General features: G+C 30.1%; 1 protein-coding gene across 3 annotated transcripts in view; it reads right to left on the minus strand.

Annotated features, from left to right (window-relative positions):
- The window catches only part of LOC107437450 (interference hedgehog), an 86,768-nt gene that overhangs the window by 39,588 nt on the left and 19,269 nt on the right, over nt 1–27,911 (minus strand). For 2 of the 3 annotated variants that reach the window (XM_087157814.1, XM_087157812.1), the window contains exons 2-7: nt 16,127–16,221; nt 5,883–6,191; nt 3,763–3,909; nt 3,519–3,662; nt 1,677–1,853; nt 248–358 (exon numbers count right to left, since the gene is read on the minus strand). In XM_087157814.1, coding sequence (XP_087013940.1) covers nt 248–358; nt 1,677–1,853; nt 3,519–3,662; nt 3,763–3,909; nt 5,883–6,191; nt 16,127–16,190 — 952 coding nt within the window. In that variant the 5' untranslated portion in view covers nt 16,191–16,221. Of the gene's footprint in view, nt 1–247; nt 359–1,676; nt 1,854–3,518; nt 3,663–3,762; nt 3,910–5,882; nt 6,192–16,126; nt 16,222–16,801; nt 17,189–27,911 lie in introns of those variants that run through there. The other variant, XM_087157813.1, reaches the window with a different exon arrangement.

Genomic DNA, 27,911 nt, shown 5'->3' on the forward strand with positions numbered 1-27,911 from the left:
GCAGACCCGCAAATTTTTTATCGAACATGTAACATGATTGGCGCTATCATACAGTACTGACCGACGGTATGCCCAAATGGATTGTGTTTGAATGAATTGTGAAAACAAAGCTTTTGCATAATAAGCAGTAAAAATCTATAAGCACTTTTTAAAAAAGCTACACACTATGTTAGAGTTCAATACATAATAAAAAAAAAATTTTTTGGAAAATAATCTGAAACAAAAAAACTACAAAAATTAGTGTTACCTTGAATTTCAAGATTACAGCTTTTAAACACTTGATTTCCCATAGAGTCTGAAGCTTCACAAAAGTAAGTTCCCTCATCAACACGCTTTATGTTCATTATTTGAAGATTCCCTAAATGAACAGAAATAACATTGTACATAAGAAAATTAAACATATAATATACTCTTCCTTTTTTATCTTATTTTTTTAAAAATCTATTTATGTTCTAAATGAGAATTTATTTCAAAGAGAAAAATTTTACAATATAAAAACCGACCAGAAAACTTATGACATTCAGAATTTAGAAAATTTTGTTGGTTGTAAAAAAATGTGCTACTCGGTACAAACAATCATAAATCTTTAAACTAAACAGTCCTTGATTTGAGTACCAACTTTCTCAAACTCAATTTTTAATGCAGGAGCTACTGCATGAAAATTATGTAGAAATATTGGTTTCAGAAATCGACCGCCAAACTTTTTAGACGCCCTTTTTCGGCTTGTTCCGGCCTTTCTCTAATTGCTTTTTTTTTTCTCTCCTCCAAACCCTGAGCATGTACCTACGTTACGAAAAACCCTTAACCATATAGCCCAGGACTTGGCCACTAGTCCAGCTCTACTCCAGCCTAGGAACGGGTCCAGTCAGCGGTATTAATTTTTCTACTTAACATGATATTTAAAATAAAATAAAAACTTTTTTTTCCTTTCCTTTTTTCTTTTTTTTAACTGAAAGTGTGGAATTTAAGAAGAAATAAGGGAGGATGGTTACAAAAAAAATACAGTATTTGGATTACGTAACAGATGAGTAACACGAAAACATAAGCTGAAGATTTTGACAATAATCGGAAGTTGTGAAAACTCTCAAGGAGGATAGATAACAGGAATTTTGAAAAGAAATATAAAAAGAAGATTAAATGTCATCTGTAAAAGTCTACAGTGCTGAAATAAAGAGTTTTAAAAAAATTTCTTCAGAATAAGATGAAAAATAAGAGTCCCAATGTAAGAAGTCTACAGTGAGGAGAAAAGAGTTCATGAAATTTCTCTAGTGAATGATATATTCAACAGCAGTTTGTGAATAAATTAAGACGAGGCTGAGAAGTTACAGCTTCATGCAATGAGAAGAGCTGCACATGAGAGTGGAATAATCTCTCCGAACCCAGCTCAGGAGACACACGTGCGAACTCCCAAGTATTTCATCAAACATGTAAAATGATTGGCTCTTTCATACGTTATGGACTGGCGGTACGCCGAAATAGATTGTGGAGGAAAGAATTGTGAAAAGGTTGAATAGAACAATGTGAAAAGCACGCTTTTGTATAATACATGGCGAAAATTGGCATGATAAAGAAAAAAATCTCATTTTCGAAAAGGGAAAATTAAGCACGTTTTAAAAACTCTACGCATCATGATGTAAAATACATTTTATATTTATAAAGAGAGAGAGTATTGTTACCTCCTTGTTGTTGATATCTTTCATCAGAGAGTTCTTTATCGTCATCTCTTCTCCAACGTATTGTAGGTTTTGGATTACCAGCTGCTGCACACTCTAAAGTCAGATTTCTACCAAGGGCAGCAGAAACTTTGGAAGAAGGAGTTTTAACTAATGATACCGCCTTAAACTCAGTTGGTTCTGAAAAAGAAACAGGAAAATAAAGAAAAATAAATTCATTTTCTCCCCATAAGCATTATAAATATTAAACAAACTTTGTTATTTTGGTTACTAAAAATGTATCCAATTAGTGGTGATGGTTACATCTGCATTATTAAAATTAAAATTTTGAAAATTCTCTTTCCCCTCCCCCATTTTAATTACATAAAAATACATAAGACTCACCAGGAACACTACATCCCTGGTCATTACATAAAGGTTATGATTAAGCTTAAGCTAACACCAAGACAATATGTAAATGAGTTATTTATTATGAAATATGAAAATCACTGCGTAAATGCAATTTGTCTTAAAACTCTCAGCTGATCAAAATATCTTGAAATTAATTAATTAATAGAACAATTAAACACACATATTTTTAAAAAAGGAAAAATTGCTTTCATTCATTATACGGCTTTTGAGGGTAATATGGTGCGATTGGGTGTAGAAAACTAATGGATGAAAAGGATCTTAAAAATTTATTCTTATTCTTTAAATTGCAGGATGTTAAAAAACAGATTACTTAAGCTACACTTGGGCTCCATTTAAGAGTAGGCTTAGAACCATTAAACACTGTCTTTATAGCATCGCTGAGGTAGGGATAGCCTGGTTGGTAGGGCACTGGGCCCATGTCCAAGTGGTCGTGGGTTCGATCCTTGCCGGCTGGAAGAATCCCCATGTAGTAAATGATGACTGATGCACGTTAAATCTGTCGAGTCTCAAAGTCCTCCATAACAAATATCAATACCTCTGGGGGTACTGAATTGGAGATTGATCGTTCTCTGATTCCGATCAAAATTACGATCTGTGGATGAATGAATGAATGTATGAATGGGTCCGCCCTATAAATGGGTGTTACGTATGGGTGTGGCAGAAGTCGAATTTTTGGCCATAGATGGCGCCACTAGAAAACAAGAACAATCGCACCCCCTCTACCTTAATGGCATACGTCAACAACAACAGCATCCCTGGAGATGATTCCCTGGAGAGTTAAAAATTAGATTGATAAAGCAGAATTTGAACTAATGAAAATATTTTAGAGTGGGATTCAGAAGACGGGATGAATAACGTCTTTAAAATATCGGGTAAATTGTACAATTCTATATAAGGTCTATATTGGTTGAGTAACGGCTATGAAATATCGGGGCAATCGGACAATTTTATGTAGGGTTTATATTGGCTGAATAAGGCTATAAAATATCGGATCAACTTAACAATCTGTATAGGGTCGATATTGACGAAATAAGGGCAATAAAATATCAGATGCATCGGACAATTCTACAGCGATCCAATATTGGCAAAATAATGTCCCTTTAAAACCTTGTTGATCCAAGAATGGTGAATATTGGCCTAATGAGTTTCCAAGTTATTTTGCTGCTAGGGAAACAACATTGCAAATAAAAAAAGTTACTAATTTTCATAATTTGTACATTTTTTACTTAAAACTCTGTATTTATTAAACTATTTTTCATGCATATTTAGTTTAAATTTGAGAGCATTATCTAGGCATATTGTCTGCTATAAGTTTAACATAAGCCAATAAAAGCTTTTTTGCTTTATTTACGAATTATTACATAAATAAGGTAGTAAAAGACTCTTTAAAAAAAAGTGGTACTGAAATATCAGATAAAAATAAGTAAATTTTACCTATTACGTGCAGAATGATTTTTCGCTTTGACTTCACTCTTTCAGCCAAATACGGATTATTTGCAATGCAAATGTATTCACCCGAGTCTTCACGTTTAGCATCAAAAATCTGTAGATCTCCAGATGGCATTATATGTTTATTACCTAATATAAAACATTGACAAATCAATGATATTAATAAAATAACTACAAGAATTAATGACTCCTACAATTTCAAATAACAAAAAAATGTCAATTTATATACCTGTAGTTCTGTCGATGATTTTATTGTTGAAAGAAAATTCCGTCACAACTGTGGGAATACTATGAGGTGGATCGCATGGAATTACAGCTGTGTTACCAACAATTGCAGAGATGTGCAGAAGAGGTTGTGGAGGAAAGTCATCCAAAACTAAAATAAAAGTTTTTCTTATTTATTTCAAATAAAAACATGTGTAACTATAAATGGAAATAAAATCTCTTAAAAGAATCAGTATAACTATTTAAAAAATATAAAAGTAGTCTAAACACTTAAATAACTGGGTCTCTGAGGAAAAAAAAGCCTGGATTTCTTTCAAGTTACCTCATTAAAAATCAATTTTTAAACTTACAAATACATTGTGCTGCAATTTAGAAAAATTATGTAAGCCTGGTGGCAAAATTTTTTTGGGCTTTCTGTAACATACCTCACTAATATTAATATCTTTCTGCAAGATACTTAAAATAACAAATATACATGTTGCTAATTTAAAGTAAGCGAAGCGCTAACTTTAAAATAAATAAAATCAGATCAAATAAAAAAAAAATTTTAATTGAATATTTAATATTTTTTATGCTATTATTAGGGCGATACTTTCGCATTTTGTAGGAAGATAACACACTATTTCCTTTTTCACATTTTATAATTCATCATCACAAAAAAAAAAAATCGTGAAATCTGTATCAGTAACTTCTTCTTTTCCACATTGACAAGACAGCCCAGGATGGGCCTTGGCCTTCTCAACAAGCCTATACCAAGACATTTTTTCCTTAGCCAAGGTTCTCCAATTTATTGTCCTTAAAACCTGTAGGTCCTTTTCAAGGCAGTCTAAAAATATTAGGTTTGGCCGTCCTCTTTTTCCTGTACCTGTTGGCCTAGCACTGGAAACTTTTTTGGTTGTCCTGCTATCCTCCATTCCTATAATGTGGCCTGCCCATTTAATCCTTTGAATTTTGATAAATTTAATGACATCAGGTTCTTTATATGCTTTGTAAAGTTCTGTGTTTGATCTTCTAAACCAGGTACCGCTTTTACTTATTCCACCAAAAATGCTTCACAGTATTTTTCTCTCAAATCTAGCTATCATATTTTCATCTCTACGGGTCATTGTCCAGGTCTCACGTGCGTATGTAAGCGCTGATCGTATTAAGACATTTATAGAATAACACTTTCAGTTTTCTTTTTATTAGGTTTGACTTGTAGCAGTAAGTACAGAAAACAAAATTAATATCGTCGAAATCATGCAAATTGGACTCTTCTAAAAGGGGTTACTAAATGCGTGTTTTCATTTCGAGATTCAGTTGTTTTAATAAATAATATTGTATTAAAAATTTCGAATTTTCAAAGCTATGTAGAAATTAGTAGTAATAACTGTATGAAAAAATAGAATGAAAATTTCTACAATAATGAAAAAATTTTTTAACTTCATTATTCTTCATTTTTCCTTTTTCTCAAATGAGAATAGAAAAATCATAAACATTTTTTTTCTACTCCAATGTGCCAGAAAGGCATCTTTTGAATATAAGTCTGAGAAGATAAAATCTTTCAAAAATTTCTGCAGAAAAGAAAGCCAAAATTTTTTACTTCCCAAAGGAAAAATCTTTCTGCAAGAACTCAGTAGCCTTCTGCGACAATGTCGCTGTGGCACCACGATTCTGTCACGGGGTAAAACATCCTCAGTGGTAGATGGATCAGGGTTTAAAGTCCCCTTGCTGTCAGGCTAACAACAGGATGTTTTCCTCCTTATATAACACAAATGCAAGTCAGTTCCATCAAAAAGTACTCCACAAAGGAGAATTTCTTCCAATAACTTGGATCCAGGATTTCCCTTTCTTCTGGATTGGGTTCAAAATTACAAGGCTATATTTGAAACTGCTAACTCAAAACTTGGGTCAGCTATTCAACGATGGTTTCAAAATAAAAATCATTGCAGTTAACCCACCTTAGACTGGGCTTGCTTCTGATTCAAGTTCCAATAGGTTCAAAGTGAAAAACTCGGGATGTTAAGGTGAATAAGTTCACTTGGCAAACATGTCCAGCAAATTTAGCTCTGCATACACGCTTAATCCAATTCATTTTTTAAAAACAGACAATATTTTTTATAAAACCTTTTTAACAATGATTACCTGCAATGTATAAGTTTGCGGGAGGGCTGACTAAAGCTTTTCCTTTAAATCGGATTTCACACTGAAAATAAGCATCACTGAAGAATTCTAAGAAGTGTGCAGATCTCGATGAATTGTCCATTTTCCCAAAAAGAACGGTTAATTTTTGATCAGAAACTTTAATCCAGCGGTTGTGAGGAAGTGGTCCACCCTTAAATGACCATAGAATTTCTGCACCAGGTGGAGATGCCTCGCATCGAAAAACTGCACGACCCTCACTTGTTTTAACCAGGCGGGATATGGGTTCTTGGATAAATTCTAAATTGGAATCTGAAAGAAAAAAAAATATATATATAAGATTTGAAGTAACACTATAGGATTCAAAGATTACAAACAAATTTACACGAGCCACGATGGCTCAGGGGATAGAGCGTCTGCCTTCCAATGAGGTGAAACGGGTTCAAATTCCAGCGGCGGCTGGTCGGTATAAATCCGGATTTCACCTACCACAGTGCTGACAAATATCCTCTGTGGTAGACGGATAATGGATTAGAGTCCCTTAGCCCTCAGGCTAGCTGTGGGAGGTTCTTGTGGTCTTCCTCTCCACGTAAAGCAAATGACAGTACTTAACTGTAATGACAGTACAGTAAACAGTACTTATCAGTTGAAGGGACCATCTATAAGGCAACTGCTGTTTCCAAGAGAGTCGCCAACACGAATATTGTTTCGTAAAACTGATAAGTACGAATAATGTGTTGCTATGTGTTGTAACAATCCATCAGGATATTTTTTTCCAATGTTTTAACAATGTATGATGCTATTCTCTTAAAATTTACTAATTTACACTATATGTTTACATAGTCAACATTTTCGCTACCCGAATAAAATGTTTCAATTGTTATGAGAATGCCATTTTCAATAATTATCATTATGTTAATATTTGCGATATTATCTTTTTGAAATGTTATATGTTATCAGCATAATTTTAACATAATTAAAAACATATTTAAAAAAAATAGTTTTTGGTATAAAACCAGGTTTTTTTTTAAGTTTTTTTTTTTATTTACACTGTTTTTTTTTAAAGCAATATTTCGAATAATGAAATTAACCTAAATTAAACTTACCAATCCTTTACTGAAATTACAGCCCTTAATTGAAATTAACTGAACCACTGTAAACTATTTCATAATATGTAACTATAACATTCAACTATTATATAATGTCCCCAGTAATTATTCAAAACTATCCACTTTTGTTCTTTAAATATGATAACATAATAATAAAAAAAAGAATACTTTACATATGCTTTTATATTACTTTACAACTCAACTTAACATACAAATAAACACAAACATTTTAATTTTATTTCAGTAATATTTGTTAAAGAATGATTTCTTTCCTTGCTTGTCTGTAATACAATGATACAATACTTCAATATTATTTAATTAATATCATTATTTAGCTGTATACAATTTATTTTTATGAAATATACATTTCCTATTTTTTTCCTTTTTTTAAAAAATTTATTTAATCAATACAAATTTTAATATAATTAGGGCAATATATTGTATACATTTTATATTATAATAATATTTAAAAAAAAAAAAATACTCAAAAATAATGAAATGATAAAAAGATATAAAAATAACATAGGTTGCATATAAAAAAGTAAAAGTTTTAGTACTAATAGTTTAATAATAATAAGAGTATGGAATTGCTCTGATTTTCCTGATGAAAAATATTTTGTCCTTATTTGTTCATTATTTTCAACTATTTGTCATGCTATTTATGATTTGCACATTCAAAACATCCACTTTTCATTGAATACTAATGCAGTTCTTAAAATAATATGTTTAAATACTCAAAATATTTCAATTTTCAATCTATTATTCTTTTATTTTAATTAATAGTTCATCTAGAAAATTACTTTTGAACATTAATGCTAAGACGCATAGTCACTGTGTTTTCGCTTTCAAAATTATTGAAACCCCACTTTGAAATATTTGATTAAAGAACTCAAATTCGCTTATAATTTTAAAATATTGGTATGCAGGAATACCAACTAATTGATGTCGACTAATTTTTAATGAACAGTACTATTAATATTTACTAAATATTGTTCTGTTATGAATTCCTCAGTACTCTATTAATAAAACTCTGAATGTATTATAAAGGAATTCGCAAGTCATGAAAGTCTTAGCAGAAATTGAAGGGAAAATATAATTTTGATAAATTGGCGAATTAAACGGGCATAAAAACAGATTTTTTCGGAAGGGACCAAATAATATTTTAGTACCTATATTATACTTTTCACTAACATTGATTAGTTTTTATGTAACTTTAAATGACATTTATATTTTATGGTACTAACACAGTTTTAATTATAATTGTTTATTGATCATAAAACTGAGTTTATTTAATCAAAGCGTTATACTATGCATTAAATGCCATTGAAAAGTAAATTTCCACAAAAATTTTGAATTTAAGATTGAACATTGCAATGCCCTTCCTTTTAATCGAATAACCCGCTTAATTGCATAGATTTGGCTGGAACCGATGGTATTCCTTTAAGCGGGGTTGACTGTACCTACATTTATATGTTAAATTGTGATACTATTGCAAACATTTACTTTGTTAGGTTTATTCTCCACTGCTTAGATTTTACGAGGGGGATATTAATAAATTTTTAAATGATTTCAAATTTTAAAACTATTTCTTAAATAAATACTTTTTTTAAAAAAATGCACCTTTAAATGTTCATTTTCTGATTGTTTTCACTTAAAATTATAGAAAAAAGCTTCCAAGCTGTTTATCATGTAATCATTTTTTGTTAGTTTACTTCTTTTGAAGGCAAAACAAATATGCACAGAAATCGCTTTTTAGCAAGCTTTTAATTATTTTTTTAAACAACAAATTTTTCTCATCTTTTGATAATGAGAGAATTACTTTTTGAAATCTACTCATAAAATAGGGAAATTTAAAAATTTATAAAGATCAATCAAATGTTTAAATGTCAAGGACTTAATTTGTTATTACCTAAAAAGATACACCGATGCTAAATTACACAGGCTCATAAAAATTTGCAAAGGGAAAAAGAGTTGTTCAATGATTTGAATTATTTTCAAGGATGAGAAAGAAAAAAATCTCGCCAAATTGGCGATTAAAAAAAAAAAAAAAAAAAACGTTTCGTAACTTTTAAAGTTATTTTTCCGTTCTAAAGCTCAGATAATTCTTTACGGCATAGTTAAAAGTTATTGCTTGGTTTAAGGCGCTTAAACTTATTACTTTCGTTGGCGAATAGCTTCGAAAATCACTGATAATAAAGAGAATCCGCAAGAGTTATTGGGTGAGAAAAACCAGGTGCAAATAGAACATGCGAAGTAGTTACTACGTTAAGGCGGCACAACCGGTCGCCGGATGCGGCTAGCATGAATACCATCTATTTGAATTTAGTACCTTAAAAATGACATCGGAGAAATGTAACGATTTCAACAATGACTATTGCGCAATTTTTGTTTTATTATATGTTTCTTTCCGCACTTTTACATAAAAATTCCACATCCATTATTAAAAATAATAAGTAAGTCATAAAAAAAAAAATACCAATCCCCTCAATCTCTCCAATACGAATTCCAGGTGATGCCAATCTTACGCAAAAGAATAATAAAAAATAAAAATTCGTGCGGCCTTGTGTTTTTCTACGTGAACAAGTTGAGAAATGAGCCAAGAGAAAAAAAGAGGGAAGAAAAAAAAAGCTGCATATTAGGTTCCATGTGCGAAAGAACTTTCTTATTAATGCAATTTTAGTTTTCATTAAACTGTCAGGGAAAAGGCGTCTTAATAATCTCTCTCAACGCCGACATCAAATGTGGGCTCCGATTGAGGTCAAATCCAAGGTCCCCTTTCTTCTTTCCCCCCTTCACCACCGAAGAAAAAAGAGGCATAAAATAAAAACCAAAGATAACTAAGTTGGTCTGGTTTTAACATTTTTTTTTATTATCACAAGTATATCTGTTATCCATACGCATGGAACAAGTAGTGTGAGGTATGTCACTTATAGATCATAACTTACAATAAATTCTATAACTTTTTATAACCGTCGTTGAACAGGCGACCCAATTTTTGGGCTTATGACTATTAATGTTCCAACTCCGTAGCCTTGTAATTTTGAACCCAATCCAGAAGACAAGTGAACTCCTGGATCAAGTATTGGAAGAAATTTGCCTTCGTGGAGGACTTTTTGATGGAACTAACCCGCATTTGCGTTACATGGGGGGGGGAAGACCACGAGAACCTCCACACGGTTAGCCTAACGGCAAGAGGGCTCTAACCCATGATCCGTCTATCACTGAGGATATTTCACGTCAGCACTGTGGTCGGTGCAAGCCGGATGCAGAATTCTTATTGACCAGCCATCGCCGGAATTCGAACCCGGTTCACCTCATTGGAAGGCGAACGCTCTATCTCCTGAGCCATCGCGGCTCTTACAATAAATTTGTAGAGGATGATCCGAAGACATGCCATCACAGTTTTGATCCTCTGTAAAGGGAACTCTTGAGTTCAGTAACAATTTTTTTTTTTCCTTTCAAGAATTATCTATAAGAATCGAAATCGAAAAATCGTCGAAATCGAAGAATAGCTAAATCAAATTTTTTTTGCATACGATTATAAAGTTGGTTTATCTAAAGGTAATTATGTAGAAAATTTTGTTTAAAATTATTTATTATTATTATTTTTAATAATGATCAAAAAAAATTTCAACTATAAAGTAAGTAAATTTTCCGCATTGCGGCTAGCCTCTATATTTTGCTGATCCAAAATTCAAATCCGTCGACAAAAAGGTATGCTTATTCAGAGAAAGAACAATATTATACCTGATTTAGAGACTCAAAATATCGTCTGCACTAATTAAGTAACATATTTGAGGTCACCCGCATGAACCATTAAGTTTGAGTCCAAGTACGTGAAAATCCAATCATTAGGGATCAAAAATTACTCAGGTGTTCTATTCTTTTTACTTTACGCACTGTACATGAGGTCCAGAACGTTTAGCCTGTTTTTTGAACAATAAAGAAGTCCTTTACTCTACATTTGTTTGGTTTTCAAAATAGTTCGTTTCCCATAGATTGTAAAATATCTGGGTTTTTATAATTTTTTTTTTTTATTGCAAAAGCACTTGATGTAAAGTCAAGTGCTTTTGCAATAAAAAAATAATAATAATTTGGGATAAATACCAAAAATTCATAAATACCTGGGTATTTATCAATTTTATTGAAAATTCAATGGTTAAGTTTTTCTTTATACACGATTATATACATTTTAGACACAAGTTTTGCTTACATTGTCATTTACTATGAAGAAAAATTGATTCAATTGAACAATTGAGTTTATTAAAATCGTTATTTTTTAATTTTCTTTATTAAGTTACGGTTTAATTCTCTTTAAATTCACAATTCCAGTATTTGTGGTTTTAAAAGTAACATGTAAACAATGAGTTTCGGCAGAAATATATATTTTTAAAATGCTAAAAATTTATTCCAGTTTAATGTAATTTATTTCAATAAGTTTATCATACAAAACTTTTTCTGCATATGAATAGTACATAATTCCTTATTTGATTGTGATACGAAGATATCTTTCTGAATAATGATAATAATAATATCTAATGAGTTAAATCGGCTGTAAAAATTTTTGAGTTTTTGTTTCATTATTACTAATGAATTAAGAAATATAGCTTAATATATGCAGCGTTTTCAAAGGGGTATAAAATATATGCTAGCTTGAATGTTTTAAAATAAGTTTCACTGAGATTGTGAAACTTCTTTCCCTATGGAAGAAAAAAACTACTCTGGGAGGGGAAAAAAAAAAAAAAAACTTTTTTCCTCTATTTAAAATTGTATATCTTTAGCAGAAATTTAAAAAAAAAAATTATGAACGAAAAACTTTTAAGTTGTCTTTAAAAAGCTTCATCATTTCTGAACAAAAATCTTTCATAACTCAAAAAGTATTCCTGTTAACGCTAAAACATTATCACAGCATACAACAGGGTGAGTAGCCAAATTTTTCAAAGAAAAATAAGCACTTTTCAAGCACTCTGAAATATTTTTAAACACTTTAGAAAAAAATAATAATTAGGCAGGGTTGGCAAGTTTTTGATTATTGACGGTTCTAACCGTCATGACAAAAAAAAAAAAAAAAAAAAAAAAAACTTTGGCATAGTTTTTGACAGTTGTCAAAAATCATGAAATTTTGAATCATGTAAAACGAATGGCGTTTTCATATGTTACGACCGATGGTAGGCTGAAATAGATTGAGGTTGCAATAGAACAATGTATTTTTGCGTAATTCGTGGAGAAAATCAACATGGTAAAGGAAAAATTTCATTTTGGAAAAGGGAAAATTAAGTACTTTTTAAAAAACCCCAATGAAAAAAGCACCTTTAAGGGCTTTTAAAAAACGAAAATGGGAAATAAGCACCTTTAAGAACTTTTAAAAAACGAAAATCGGAAATAAGCACCTATAAGCACTTTTTAAAAACGCTACGCCACCCTGGATAAAATCTCAAATACCCCCCAAAAATCATTCTTAGAAAAGGTACATCGAAAAAGGCAAGTTTTAGCATTATTGATACTCCCCTTTAACTGCTTATGCAAATGAAAATATTTGTGTTCATTTGCATTCGCGTTATCTAATTGAACTTGTACTCTATTACAGCAAAGTTGCACTATATTAAGATTCATTGCACAACATTCCAAAACACTTCTAAAAGTGTATCTTGAATTACAATATTCATTCGTCGTTTATTTATTTCTCAAAGAAAAAGATAATGTGCAAAGTAGGCTGTGAGAGAAGTAGTTAAAGGGATAACCTAATGTTTAGAATTTACAAGCATTATAGCAGCACTGCCTTTTATTACATGTGAATCTCGTTGTGGCACATCCGCCAGGTCTACCTTTGACTGTTTTCCAATTACATCCCTTAATAACCTTTAATGGTTATTCCAAAAGACCGTGGGGAATCCATTTTCCGACTTTTATGTCCATGTCCCTTCTACGCCAATCGTTATCGGCGACTAGCGTGTGATTAGGGAACTGGCTAAATTAGAACCTTTGTACTTCTTCACTTCTAAACAGCTTTTGTTACTTTCTTTTTTTTTTCTTCTTTTTACCAAGGGTTGTTGCGAGAAGACTTCAAACTCGATTAGTTTTGCTTTTATTTCCTCTCAAGAATAGGGATACAATTCTTTTTTTTTTTTTTTTTATCCTAAATGGCTGTGGTAGGAAATCTTAAGATTTATTATTGGTAGTATTTCTTTTATGCTAAATATTCATGGTATAACCCTTTGAACTAAAAATTGAGATCTTGATATTTAATAGTTAAGGCTGTTTTTCCAAGGATCACGTGAAATGGCGCTTTTCAGCGAATAATTAAGTCATTTTCATAACTGCTACGTGTTTGTAAGAGTCATTCACGAATGTTAGGTCAAGTTTAGCCAGCGCTCTCTATGCTAATTTTGAAAATGGCGCAAAACGTCGATATGAAGAAAAAAAAGATTAAGAACTAATTGATTTTGATAGTTCTCATAAACGTAGATCTTACTAAATTAGCGAGTTTTTTTTTTAAAATTAATATTTTAAAAATATTTTTCCTTTTAAAAGCCCAGATAATTTTAATATTTATAGTTTAAAATTATAGCTTTTCTTCAAGGCATATAAACTACTTTTTAATTTACTTGCGTGGAAATGTTCCGAAAAACATTGTTCACAAATAATGAAACTAGGAGCTTTAAGCTGGAAAAAAAAGCTTTAACTTGAAACTCGAGAATACATGGTATATATTTGCATATTTTTTATGAAGAATCTGAAATAGTGGTCTAGTGGTAGATATTACACTGTTAGAAAATATTGCCAGATTAGATATTGCATTTATATATATTTTGGAATTTTCAGGGGGGAAAATGGTTCAATTAAAGAGTCTTAGAGTAAGGTGCTATCTATTTATAAATAAGTAAATAATCTATACATAAATAACCTATTTATAAATAAGTAAATCAGAGTTGGCAAGGTTTAGGACAGAATGGATTAATCCGCGGTTAAAATCGGGTTTAAACCGTCCTGTACAAAACAGCTTTGCCCAAAAACCTCTTTATTAAAATTATGTCACAAATCAGAGTTCGTGATTTTTTTGATTTTTTTTAAAAAAATCAAAAAATTGGATTATTTTGATTTAAATCGGATTTTTTTGATTTAAATCAGATTTTTTTGATTTTTATTCAAATACACTATAAGAGCTTTAATTTACGATTAAAAAAACTTTATAAATGTTTAATCAAAATTAAATTAATATTAAAACTATATTATAACAATATTTTAGAAGCTCTAACTTACTAAAATAATTTTTCATTATAATGCATAGCGACCATTTTGATACCAAGGTATGATTGAAATTAAAAAACAAGATAAAATAGATAATTTAAAGAATACTACTTTAACTAGTAACACAAAGTTTCAATTAGCACACCATAATTTTAATTTAAAATTGTGATCTCTTTTTTTTTCTCATGATTTATAAAATGGCAAAATAACTAAACTAGTAACTTCGTTTACTAAAATAGACTTTGAAAGGGAAGAATGACACTATATCAGGAAAAAAATATCTGAACTCAGCTTTTTTTTTCTTTCTATTTTTGGCATATTAAGGTAATTTCTTTTTAATATAACCTCCAGCTTTAGAAATATAGAAATTTCCATCAATAAACTATAATGTAGATTTGAATTCCATGCTTTTTTAATCAAAAGGTAGAATTTTAATTAACATTTGCTTTTTTTCTTTTTGAAAAAAAAATCATGTTTATTTACTTTTTACAGCTATGCAAGTCTATATTAAGACAGCATTAAATATTTACTTTCAATGTTAAGAATCAAAAAATTTCGAAACATGTAATTTTAAATGTGTTTAACACACACCAAGAAAGAAAGTACAGTCAGACTTCTATTTAACAAATCCGCTAAATCCCAAAAATAAGCTCGTTATACGGAAAATTCGTTAAATAGAAAATCACCATTTGAAATACCTAAGCAACACAAAATAGATTTTAAATTTATAAACACAAGTCATTATTAAAACAGCAATTGTTACATCTTTATCTTGCAAACTAATACCTACTATTTAATTTATAAATCTTTACCATAAAAGAAATCTGCTTGGAAAGTAAAGAATAGAGCAAAACATTATCCAGTGTTACACTATCATGCTACATACATTTTCAACTAAAAAAAGATATATTTATGTATAAAATTATAGCTGCATTCATTATAAAAGTAATTTTAAATATACATTACCTCATGAGTTCTTAAATTCAATTGCTGCTGATAAAATCCGTAAATTTTGTCTGAGTTTTTCGTTTGAAATGCAAATAAAAAAGGAAAAGAATTTTATTGCTTTTACTAAAAGTTAAGTGGCTTTGAAAATCAATTCAGGGTCATTTACCCACCATAAAATGCGTTAACAAGTTTGAAATGTTCTGAAATATTTTGAGAAATAGAGAAAGTGGATCTCAAAGAAAAGTTCGTTAAATAGAAAATTTACTTCGCTATTTGGAAGTTATTTTGCGAAGAAATTTCCAAAATGTTCTTAGTTCCTCAAAAAAAAAAAATCGCAAAATAGAGAAATTCGCAAAATGGAAGTTCGTTAAATAGAAGTCCGACTGTAATTTCGTTTACTAAAATTAATTAATGCAGCAATTTATTTAAAATAAATTTTAAAACTAAGACCCAACAATTTATTAAAGCAATTTATTAAAACGGACCCAAATTTCTTCTAAACCGACCCCTGATCGATAACATAATATATCAACAAACAAAAATAATAATAAAGCGAATATTTTATACTTATTGAATAATTATTGAATACGATATTGTTGCGTTTGATAAATTTTACTGGGGTCACAAAAATATTGACAATGTTAAAATAATACACAGATTATTTCGATTGGAAAAATATAGCGACATAATGTAAAGATAGATATTTTTTGACAATACATCTCAATATTTCAATTCGGCAGATTGGTTGTAGGTACGAACGTTCGAATTGGCGACAACTTGGAAAACCAACACATCAACAAGTCACCAACACATGGTCCCTATAATCGACAAGCATCATAATCTCTTTTTAAAATTTGTACAGCAGACTAAAGGCATTAAAAGTTAGACATTATTGCAATATCTTAGAAACAAAAACAAGTCAATGATGTGAAACAAACTTACTTGAAAATGCAACAGAAAATAAAGAAGCCAAAATTACTACAAAAGCTATTTCGTTGGAACACATTCTAGTCCTTTTATAGTCAGCTCATTGACACCTATATAAAAATAAAAACAATAAAAATTTGTTTCATAGACTATTAAGATGAAATTAAATCGCACAGTAAGTTTCTTAAGTCTGTATACAAAAAATATAGTACAATTAATTTCTTAGGATTTCTACGCAAAAATTATTTTGCTTAAAAAAATTTCCCTGATTATCTTACAAAAATATTATATCACACATCGTACAATTAATTTTTCATACTATTGATCAAAAAAAAGAAATTAATTGATTTCTCAGATTATATGGAGAAAAAAATCAAAATTACAATGATTTTATTTACAAAAGTTATCTACAAAAAGTTACTAAACACAATTTTCCAGGCCACCTTCAAAAAATTTAAAGCATAGCTAATTTTTTAGACTATTTTCCAGACTACCTACAATAAAATAAATAAATAAAATTCGTACGATCAATTTTACATAATTTAAAAATACAAATGTTTTTAAGACTTTCTGCACAAAAATTATTTTGTACAATACATTTTAAATCACGTGAAACTTTTTTTTCTTCGCTGCATTTTTCATTTTGCATTTAGAGAAAATTTCGAAAATAAAAGGATTTTAATATCTTACTTAAACATTGTTATCCACACTTGACAAACATAATAAGCAAATCACAACCCCCTTTCCTTGAATGAGGCTTCTTAATTATTTTGGCACTAAAGGTTACGTTTATGCATTTAATTTAAGTTTCTTTTATTCAAAATCCGTAAAAGATAACTTAAAATAACTTTTAAGAATAAAAAACTGAGACTAAGAATTTTAATAAATAAAAAACATAATAAAAATCTATTACTAGATCACTTTTTCAGTTCTTTATTGCAGTTGCAATTTCTACACTATTTTCTCTAGACAAAAAATATTCGAACAAAACAGATTTAAAAAAAAAAAAAAAAAAAAAAACTAGGAAGAGGTTGTCACCTCTTAACAACTGCCCCGCATGACAGACCTTTTAAAAGGACCTTTCTCTGCATTTTATTCATTGTTCAGTGAATGGGGGGGGGCAGGACTGGGGGTTGGGGTATTCTTTTGTTACTCTCAAGGCACACATTATTAAATTCCCAGATGTTCAAATTCTTTTGACAAGGAAGAATTCCACAAGCACTTCAAACTGGATAACATGCGTACATTTTCTTGTTTGCCTATTTCAACCCTAGGCTCTTTTAAGTTTAAAATCTGTGTGTTTTTTAAAGTTTGTCTCAATGAAATTTTTCGGAGTTCATCTTGCATATCTTTTTAAAGGTATAGAACAGAATTAATTTATAAACACACATTTATCTTAATTTAATATGCAGTTTTTTTTCTTTCCCAAAAGCAATTTCAGCAAAAATGAAATTCTTTCCTGCAAGAGAAAATAAAGAGATTCCCAAGTAGTGATCACAGGGACAGTAGCCAGATTTTTCAATAAAAAATAAGCACCTTTTAAGTACTTTTTAAACACTCAAAAAATATTTTAATCGATTTCCTAAAAAGAAAATCATAATTAGGATCTGTGCGGTAATAAAAATAATTTTTTTTCCTATCGTTTAAAGTTCTTAATTTATAAACATAAAATCAATAAAATTCATAAAAATTTTCCAAAACTTCACATTATCTTGATAAAATAACTAGTTTCTGATAAATATCGCAGAGAAAATTGTGAAAATCCCGAATTTTTTGCAATTTAGAAAAATTGACACGGCAATGAAAAAAATCTGTCTTTAAAGTATAGAAAATTAGGCACTTTTTATAAGCCCCGGATAAAGCAAAGCATCTTTAAAGACTTTTAAAAAATGTAAATAAAAAATAAGCACTTTTTAATAACGCTAAGCACTCTGGACCTATTTTGAACGAACTAAAAATTCAGGGATCATATCTTATACAAGAGGCGGTACAATGCGTATTTTAATTTATATATTACACACACGGTACAGCATAAAAATGAAAAGTATTTATATAGAAAGATTGAGGGTCAAGAGTAATGCATGACCAGCGGTCGAAAAAACTACATTTTCTTTGTGGTCAACTACAACTACTTTTTTTTTTTAATGTAGCGACGACTACTAATTACTTTCGAAATGTAGAAGACAATCATAACTGAGAACTTAATTTTCACCAATATTCAAAATGATTTTGAGTAAATAATTGGCTTAGTGAAATATGAGGAGATATTAAGAATATATTAAGAAAAGAATTCAAAATAATTAAAGCAATTAAAAACAATACTTCCAGTGGAAAAACGCGCTAAGCCGCTGAGAATCCAAAAGGAATTTAAACAAAAGAAACAAGGAAAAATGAATAAATATGACAACTGAAGCTGTCGTCTTCAGGGGGTACCAGCTTCGGAAGTCATAAAAGCAAAACCTTTTCTATCGAGAGAGTACGACAAATGTTTAAATTGCTCTTTCTGTACCCTGAAGGTTTTGCCAAAGTCCAGGAAGAGAATACAATATAAAATACAGAAGTATAAAATCAAGACAAATACATACGACGCTGGATTGAAGCATATAATCTAACTCTATCAATTCTAGTTTAAAACGCAACATTTAAAAAAATAAAGTTTACTAGCCAGCCTTACATATTTGATTAGTAATGGCCAACAGGCGTAATGAAAGAGGTTCAGGGTGCGTAGCCAAGTCCATCAGCAAAAAATAAATCATCAGCAAATCTTTCAACAAAAAATAAGCACCTTAAGTACTTTTTAAGCAATCAAAAAATATTTTTGAGCACTATATACATTAACAAAATGCAAAATAATTTTCAAAGACTTTACATGATCATGATAAAATAACTAGTTTCTGACAAAGAACTCTTTTCTTGATTATATTAGCAGGGGTCTGTTAAGAAGAAATTTGGGTCCGTTAACGGACCCTTCACAAAATATCTTTTCATAAAAACGGACCCTTCACAAAATATTTTAACTTAAAAACGGACCCTTCACAAAATGATTTTTCTTTTAATCGGACCCTTCACAAATTTGTTAATCTTCATTATTACTTTGTTAATCGAATAAACCCTTTCCAGGGCAGAAAACAAGAAAGATGGATGTAAACGAATTAAGTTTTGTCTTCTGCAGACGATTCTTCCATTATTCGTCCGAAATTAATATTCTGCGTTCAGCAGTATAGGCTAAATACCAAATATTTATATGTTGCATCTCTAATTTAGAAGCAGCAATTGTTGTTAATTTTTTAAAATTTAATTATTTTAATTATGATTTTACAGTGTTGAGCATAATCTTGTATGTCTTTACAATTTAAAAACTCCTTGAAAAAGTTTTTTTTTTTTGCAATAACGGACCCTATTTGCACAAATTCATAAAAGCGGACCCTAGTTGAAAGAATGTGAGTAATTTTTTCACAATTTCACGAAAAACGGACCTTTCACAAAATGTCTGGACAGACCCCTGATTAGACATTATAAAATGATCAAGAGATTTTTCGGTTCGATATCAGAGGGTGGAAAATGAAGTCAGAAATTGAGAATATCTTGCAAAATGCAGCAGAGTTGCACACGAGAGTGCAATAATCTCATCGGACCCAGCTCAGTAGACGCACGTACGGACTCTCAAGTATTTCATCAAACATGTAAAATGATTGGCGCTTTCATACGCTAAGGACCGAGGGTACGCCGGAATTGATTGTAGTTAAATGAATTGTGAAAACGTTGAATAGAACAATGTGAAAAGCACGCTTTTGCATAATACGTGGCAATAACCGACATGGTAAAGAAAAAAAAAATCTCATTTTCGAAAAGGGAAAATTAAGCACTTTTTAAAAACACCCAATGAAATAAGCACCTTTAAGGGCTTTTAAAAAGCGAAAATTGAAAATAAGCACCTTTAAGCACTTTTTTAAAAACGCCACGCACCATGAGTTAGTCTTCGTGTGTAGGTACCGTGATTTTTTAAAATAACATATTGGCATTTTAAGGAAACCATTTGATAAAATAGAGAAAGTATAAATGAAAGAGAACACGTCCTGCTGCATAGGTAAGAATCTCATGAAACCTCATAGCTCTTAACCCTTTAAAGAAAGAAACACACAAAGGTTCCGATTTCTGACAGTTCTCATCACTTTCAATTGCAAGAAAGTTTCTCTTTTGTTCCTTTTTCCTCACAAGTACCCCCTATGCTGCTTTCTTACTCATTGTGAGGATTCTATAAGGGGTGGGGAAGGAGACATCTGCAGCTTTCTAAAACATGCCATTACATAAATGAAATATCGTCTGTTCCCCCAAAAGAAAAAGAAGGGGAAAAAATCACCGCACTACAGCGTGATCCATTATTATGATTTTTTTTTTTTTTTTAACAACACACACACTTTTCGCAGTTACAGAAGTAACTGATTTATTCGAATAGAACACGCAACATTTTGCAGCTATTCAAAAGTAGAAAATTATGTAGTGGCAACGTTTGTTATTATATGTGTGTGCAAAAAAGTAAGAAGTGAGTAATTTGGGCAAGAATGCATTAACAAACGTTGACGTTCTAAAAAAAAGGAAAGTAGATGATATCATTAACAAGGAAATCAAATAAAAATAAAATAATCACAGCAGAATTTGTTTTTAAAGGGGGGGGGGGGAATAAACACGACAAAGGGAAGAGAAAAAAAAGAAAGCTAAAACAAAAAGAAAGAAAAAAAAAGTCATTTTTCGTAAATTTCACTAATTTTGTAAGTGAATAACTCCTATCGCAAATAAAGGAGCAGTTTTAACAGTTCGGATCAAATATATCAGGGTGCGTAGACAAATCTTTCAACAAAAAATAAGCATCTTTTAAATACTTTTTAAGCACTCAAAAAAAAATATTTTTATGCACTGCACACATTAACAAAATGCAAAATAATTTTCAAAGACTGATCATGAGAAAATAACTAGTTTCTGACAAAGAACTCTTTTTCTTGATTATATTAGCCGTTATAAAATGATCGAGAGATTTTTAGGTTCGAAATCAGAGGGTGGAAAATGAAGCCAGAAATTGAGAATATCTTGCAAAATGCAGCAGAGTTGCACATGAGAAGGCAATAATCTCACCGAACCCAGCTCAGTAGACGCAAATTAGGACTCGCAAGTATTTCATCAAACATGTAAAATGTTTGGCGCTTTCATACGCTATGGACCGACGGTATGATGAAATGAACTGTGAAACCGTTGAATAGAACAATGTGAAAAGCACGCTTTTGCATAATACGTGTCCAAAATCGACATAGAATGAAAAGAAATCTAATTTTTGAAAAGGGAAAATTAAGCACTTTTTAAAAACATCCAATGAATAAGGCAACTTTAAGGGCTTTTAAAAAATAAAAATCGAGAATAAGCACCTTTAAGCACTTTTTAAAAACGCTACGCATCATGTACATTAAAGAGAGCGTACTTCCGCAGTAGTATTCCCTTATTCAAGAGTGTAGAATTGAAAAACTTTCACCAAAATGAAAGGAGCAATTTTTTGAAATTCAATTTTTTCGGATCTCTGACCCCTAAAATATAAGTAGTAGCCTCAATCTGGGAAATATAGTCCCAATAGTTTGATCAGGAGAGTGCTTCTAACCTTTAACAGTCTAATGGTAATTTTACTTTATGCGTATTTCGCTATATTTCGAAAACTTTTTAAGTAAACTGAAATTTTTTTACACACAATTATAAAATTCATTTATCAAAAGATTATTCCATGCAAAAAGTAAATTTCAGTAAATATTTACTATTTAATTTAAAAATGGTCGAAAAACTTTTGAATTGTAAGGTTTGGAATTTTTGCATCGTGTTAGACACAATACAAAATCGGTCGAATAGTTGATGAGAAATCAAATTTTAAGTATCTGACTTTTTTTTAAAATTCAAATTCTCAGGAACTATTAGACCAATTTCGTTCAAATTTTAAGTTTTGCCATCTAAAATTACATTGTTTATAAATGATGCAAAAAATATTATACCTTTATACCTCACAATTCAAATATTTGTTTTTGATCATTCTTAAATGAAATAATTGAATGAAATAATGAATTTATTAAAAGTTATTTATTGCATTTAATTACCTTTGGATAAGCGAAATTTATAATTTTTTTGCGAAATTTTTTTAATTCGCTTAAGTTCTCCAAACATGACGTAATACGCAAAAAATAAAATTAACATTAACGTGTTTAAACTTACCATAGCTCTCCTGATAAAACTATTGGGACCATATTTCGTAAATTGCGGCTACCCCCTATATTTTGGGGGTCCGAAATCTGAATTCGCTGAAAAAAAGAAATGTTTATTCAGAGAAAGCACATATTTGTGCCTGTTTCAATAACTTAAAATATCGTCTGCACTTATTAATTATCATATTTGAGGTCTACCCCTCGAGTCATTAAGATTAAGTCCTTCTGACAGTTAAAAAATTTTCCTAATTCCTTTTTAAATTTTTTTTTTACGAGGAATATTTTAAAAAAAATATTAAGATTATGCTCAAGGCATATAGTCAAGTCTATCGATACAACTTTTTTAGTTACAAAGATTCCGCTCAAATATTACGTAAGCACGTTTTAAATTTTTGTTCTTCCTAGCAGCAGCACTTGATATAAATCATTCGCTGGAGTGTAAAAACACTCCGCACAGACCCATAAGGAATAACAACAAAAATATAATATAATATTTAAAAAAAATTAGGACATTGTCAGCATAAATCAGCAAATCACCATACCCTCGCTTTTTTTTTTTTTTTTTTTTTTTTTGCATTAATTTTGACACCTACAGTTGTTATCTAATATGAGGATTAAATTCAAATGAAAGATTTAAGTTAACATAAAATAAAATGTACGTTTTTAAAAAAAAAATGGAAAAAAAAGGAGAGGAATATTTTGTGTATGTCTTTTATGGCATTAAACTCCCTGAATTTTCGACTTATCTTTTCCGAAAACTGAACTTATATTTTATATTTCCTAAATCTAAGTTTTTTTCTTCAATTTTTTTGATAACTTTAGTTTAATAAACAGAACTACAAAATTGAGGAATTTAATCACCAACTGGAAGATTTATTATACTAATGTACGATAAAAACATGTGAAGAAATTGGAAAGTAGAGCCATAATTTTTTATGCAAAATAGCGCTCGTTGAAAAAAAAAAAAAAGAAGGCACGATACAATATAGTCTATCAAGTATACTTGAAATGACAAATAGAAAGTGGCAAATAGAGAAAAAGCTCGTGAATGACGTCACAAATACAAACTGTATAAAAATTTTAATTTAAGTATTTTATTATGCTTACAAGATGCTAGAAAACTACAATTTCTGACTTTATATCTAATTTAGTTAATTACAAAATAAGAAATTTTTTTATGGAGGTGTGCTATGAAATGTTAGAGTACCTATTTAAAAAAAAAAAAAAAAATTTAAATTATTATTATTTTTTTTATTATTGTTATTCACTTATTTATTTTTTGTTATGCTGTACTTCGTCTCATGAAATTGCCCCTTTATTCCTTTTTAAATTATTAATACAGATTACGATTTTAAATATAAAAAAGCTATTAAAAGTATGGCATGGAAAATATAAAGGGCATTATTTATCATTTTAAAGACTCTTCCGTTATTATTTTTTATTTTTTGCATTTTTTAATTATGTTATTAATATTATTATTTTTTGCATTTTTTAATGATGTTATTCAAGATTTTCTAGGTCATCAATATCCTAACTCTAGTCAGCAGGCATGGACCTCAATTTCATATACGAGTGTTCTAGATGAAGATCATCGAAAAATCTTCTGCAAGATTCTATCCTCACAGAGATGGAAATTAGTTAACAAAAACAAAATATAAATATACATTGCTACCACATTTTTTAAAAAGGGTTTTATGACTATTGCCCCATTTTAAACTTCAACAGTTTAAAACTTATATATTTTAATCTTAAAAAAATAAATAAATAAAGGAAATAAAATATAAGTGCGAGGGGGACTCAAGTAATGTCCATAAAGACCTCGATTTAGTATCAAATGCCAGGCGAGCAGAAGAACGATTCACAGATTAAAGGGATCCCAGAAACCGGATTTCGAACAACTGACTCAGCACCCTACTGTAACCCTCTGCCAATTTAGCAGAAGGGAAAAAGGCCACTCCTAGCAAATGGCCTGCAATCTTATCTTCATTTCACCTAGTCTAGTCACTCTCCAAACTATAATCAAACACCTGGCAACAGAGGACAAAATCGTTTGATCTCAAAAAAAAAAAAAAAAAAAGTATATAAAACGAGAGCAAAACTAAAGTAAATGAGAACTTGGAACTTACGAAATTAATAATTAAAATTAATGCATTTGTGTTAGAAACTTATATAGGGAAGTATGAGACATTGACATAGCTAATCGTAATTTATAATTCTTTTTTTTATTGAAATCAATTATAATTTACTTGAAATAAATTTTTAAATGTACAGTGCATAGGGAAGGGGGTGGGGGAAACGGACCAACCTGAATAGCTTTTGATCTAATGGTCGGATCTTCACGTTTTAAGACTCCATATTAATAGTTCGAGGAGGTGAAATTAAATATGCTAACGAGCGAATTAAAAAAAAAATGCAGTTAATTATAAATTTCGTTTATCCAAAGATAATTCCATGCAATAAATAACTTATAGTAATTATTTATCATTTTATTTATAATATTAAAAAAATGTAAAAATTTTTAAAGAATGGCAAAATACAAAACTTGGTCGAATAGTTCCTGAGAAATCAAACTAAAAAAATACGGCTTTCGTATAACTTAACTTCGCTTAATCAACTAGCAAAGATGCACAACCTACAGCCCGCTTGTCCAAAGTGGCCCCTACAGCCTTTCAACTTCGCCCCTGAGCTGATTAAAATATAAATTTTAAAAAAAAATTTGCATCTATGCTTTGAAACAATAAGTTGTTGATATATTTTAATTAGTTGTTGATCTATTTTAATTAGTTGTTGATCTATTTTGATCTATCTCTCTCAAAATATCAAAATGTGTTCATTTCTCGTTTTAAAACTTCTTTTTAAACATTGGGTTTGAGCCTCGATGGTTCAGGGGACATGGCGTTTGCCCTCCAAAGAGGTGAACCGGGATCGAATCCCAGCGATGGCTGGTCGATACGAATTCCGTATCCGGCTTGCACCGACCATAGTGCTGACATGAAATATCCACAGTGGTAGACGGATCATGTGTTAGAGTCCCCTTGCTGTCATGCTAACCGTGGGTGGTTATCGTGGTCTTCCTCTCCATGTAACGCAAATGTGGGTAAGTTCCATCAAAAAGTCCTCCACGAAGGCAAATCTCTCCTAATACTTAACCCAGGAGAGATTCGAGCAATTCAAAACAATCAAAAGTACTCTCGCATTCATAGTTAATCCTCTCAACACATATACAATTGAGATCAACACTGAGCCATTTGGAATTGATGCTGGATTGCTCCAAATGCAATTGCTGGATTTGAAAACCAAAGACTTGTGAAGTTTACAGAACTCAAGAGCAAGTTGGAAGTTCAGAAAGGCATGCAGCACAAGTGGACAGCTCTAAAAGAAATTCCGCGAGTTGAGGCTCTCATATTCGGTGCAAGAAAAATGCTACAGTGAGGTGAAGAAGTTGACAAATGGAGTGCTGACGATCTTTGGGTCGACATATTCGTGTAAACTAGCGTTCTCTTGCATGAATACAATCAGGGGTCTGTCCAGACATTTTGTGAAAGGTCCTGTTTTTGTAAAATAGTGAAAAAATTATTCATAATTTGTGAATATAAAATAAGCATTAAGTCAAATTCTTTCAACCAGGGTTCTGCTATTGTGAATTTGTGCAAATAGGGTCCTGTTATTGCAAACATTGCTAAAAACCTTTTCAAGAAGTTTTTAATTGTAAATAGATACAAGATTCTGCTCAACAATTGCGGCTACTAAATTAGAGACGCAACATACAAATATTTGGTATTTAGCCTACACTGCTCAACACAGAATATTCTTTTCGGGCGAAAAATGGAAACAAAATCACCCACATTTTTAATAATTTCAATTGACATAATTTAAATATCGCAACTTAGTAATGTATCACTTTTAATGTGTTACGCATTAAGTAAACTTAAACAATTCTTAAATTTGTAATATTTTATCTAAAAAATTGTCAGAAATTAATTTTTATCTACATAATATTCTATTAATTAATTATATGAATAAATATAAATTGATCAATTATTTATTTACAAAAAAATATCATTTAATAAGAATGTACACACGATGTTTGTAACAGTAGAAATATTTTCTTAGAATACTACATTTGGAATTTAAACTTAAGGAAGCTTAGTTCGTTTCGAACCGTTTTTCTTTGTTTTTTCGGGAAGGGTTTATTTTATTAACAAAACAATAATGAAGATAAACAAATTTGTGAAGGGTCCGATTAAAAGATGAATTATTTTGTGAAGGGTCCGTTTTTATGGAAAGATATTTTGTTAACGGACCTAAATTTCTTTTAAACAGACCCCTGATAATAAAAAGTTAGAAGTCAACTAACAAATAAAAATCTAGAGTCGTGCTTGAAACTAAAAACAACAAGTTATTATCCAGATTTAATTTAACTTTCAAAAGGCATGCAGAGCCAATGCTCCCATTGAAATAACTATCCATATTTATGCTTTTATATGAATAAATATTATTCCACATTTAGAGCCGTTTATTTTAAAATCAAAAGCCAAATATATATAAGCAAATACTGTAATATTAAATTGAAAAATTTTAATGGCTCTTTAAAAACAGGAAAATTTTGTAAATTGCAACTTTTGTTTCTTCCATTTCAATAGGTTGCTGATCCCTGGGTAGGCTGTCCAACAACGATTATAAAAATAAAAAATTAAAAAAAACATTGGGTTTAAAGTTTACTGAGAAAGATAATTACTTAGTCGGTCCGTAGCATATGAATTAGTGCGAATAAACTAAAAGAGAAGAAAAGATAACTTTGCAAGTAGATAAGAAAAAGAAAAATATTATTTCGAAATCATAGCATCAAACATTCATCAGATTAACCTGATACTGTATTAGTAACTAACTTTTATTTTTTGGATAATAGTAAAACCTCAGAATAAATGTAAATTTAAACTACTTTTCGTGTTGTATGCTTATAAATTTACCATAATTTGCTTTGTAATTTAATAAGAATATTTCTTAAAATTTATTTACATTTATTAATTTTATTTTCTGCAAGCAAGAAAAAGATTAATTACACATGTGTAACTCAGTCATTATGACTCTCAAACATTTTAATTATCGCAGCATTATGTTAATATTTGCCCCTAACACTTTATTTTGTACTTTTTGTGGCTCATCGCTTGAAAATGGTTGCGTATCCCTCATTCATATCAAGATAAATCACCATGCATTATATTTAACCCCTGATCAAGGTGCGTAGCCAAATCTTTCAACAAAAAATAAGCACCTTTTCAGTATTTTTTAAGCACTAAAACAATATTTTTAAGCACTATGTACATGAACAAAATTCAAAATAATTTGCATGATCATGATAAAATAACTAGTTTCTGACAAAGAACAATATTAGCCACATGGTTGGGTTTTTGCCGTCAAAAACTGGTTTTTGACATGACAGTGGTAAAAACCACGTTTTTACCGGTAAAAACCGTCAAAAACCTACTGTTTTCTTTCATTTATGGTATATAGCAGACAATATATTATTTTCACTTAATTGCCTTTATAAATGAATGTTGTAAATG

This window comes from Parasteatoda tepidariorum, chromosome 2 (genome assembly GCF_982258835.1).
Source record: "Parasteatoda tepidariorum strain Cologne lab strain chromosome 2, Ptep-v5.0, whole genome shotgun sequence".
Taxonomy (NCBI): Eukaryota; Metazoa; Arthropoda; class Arachnida; order Araneae; family Theridiidae; genus Parasteatoda; species Parasteatoda tepidariorum.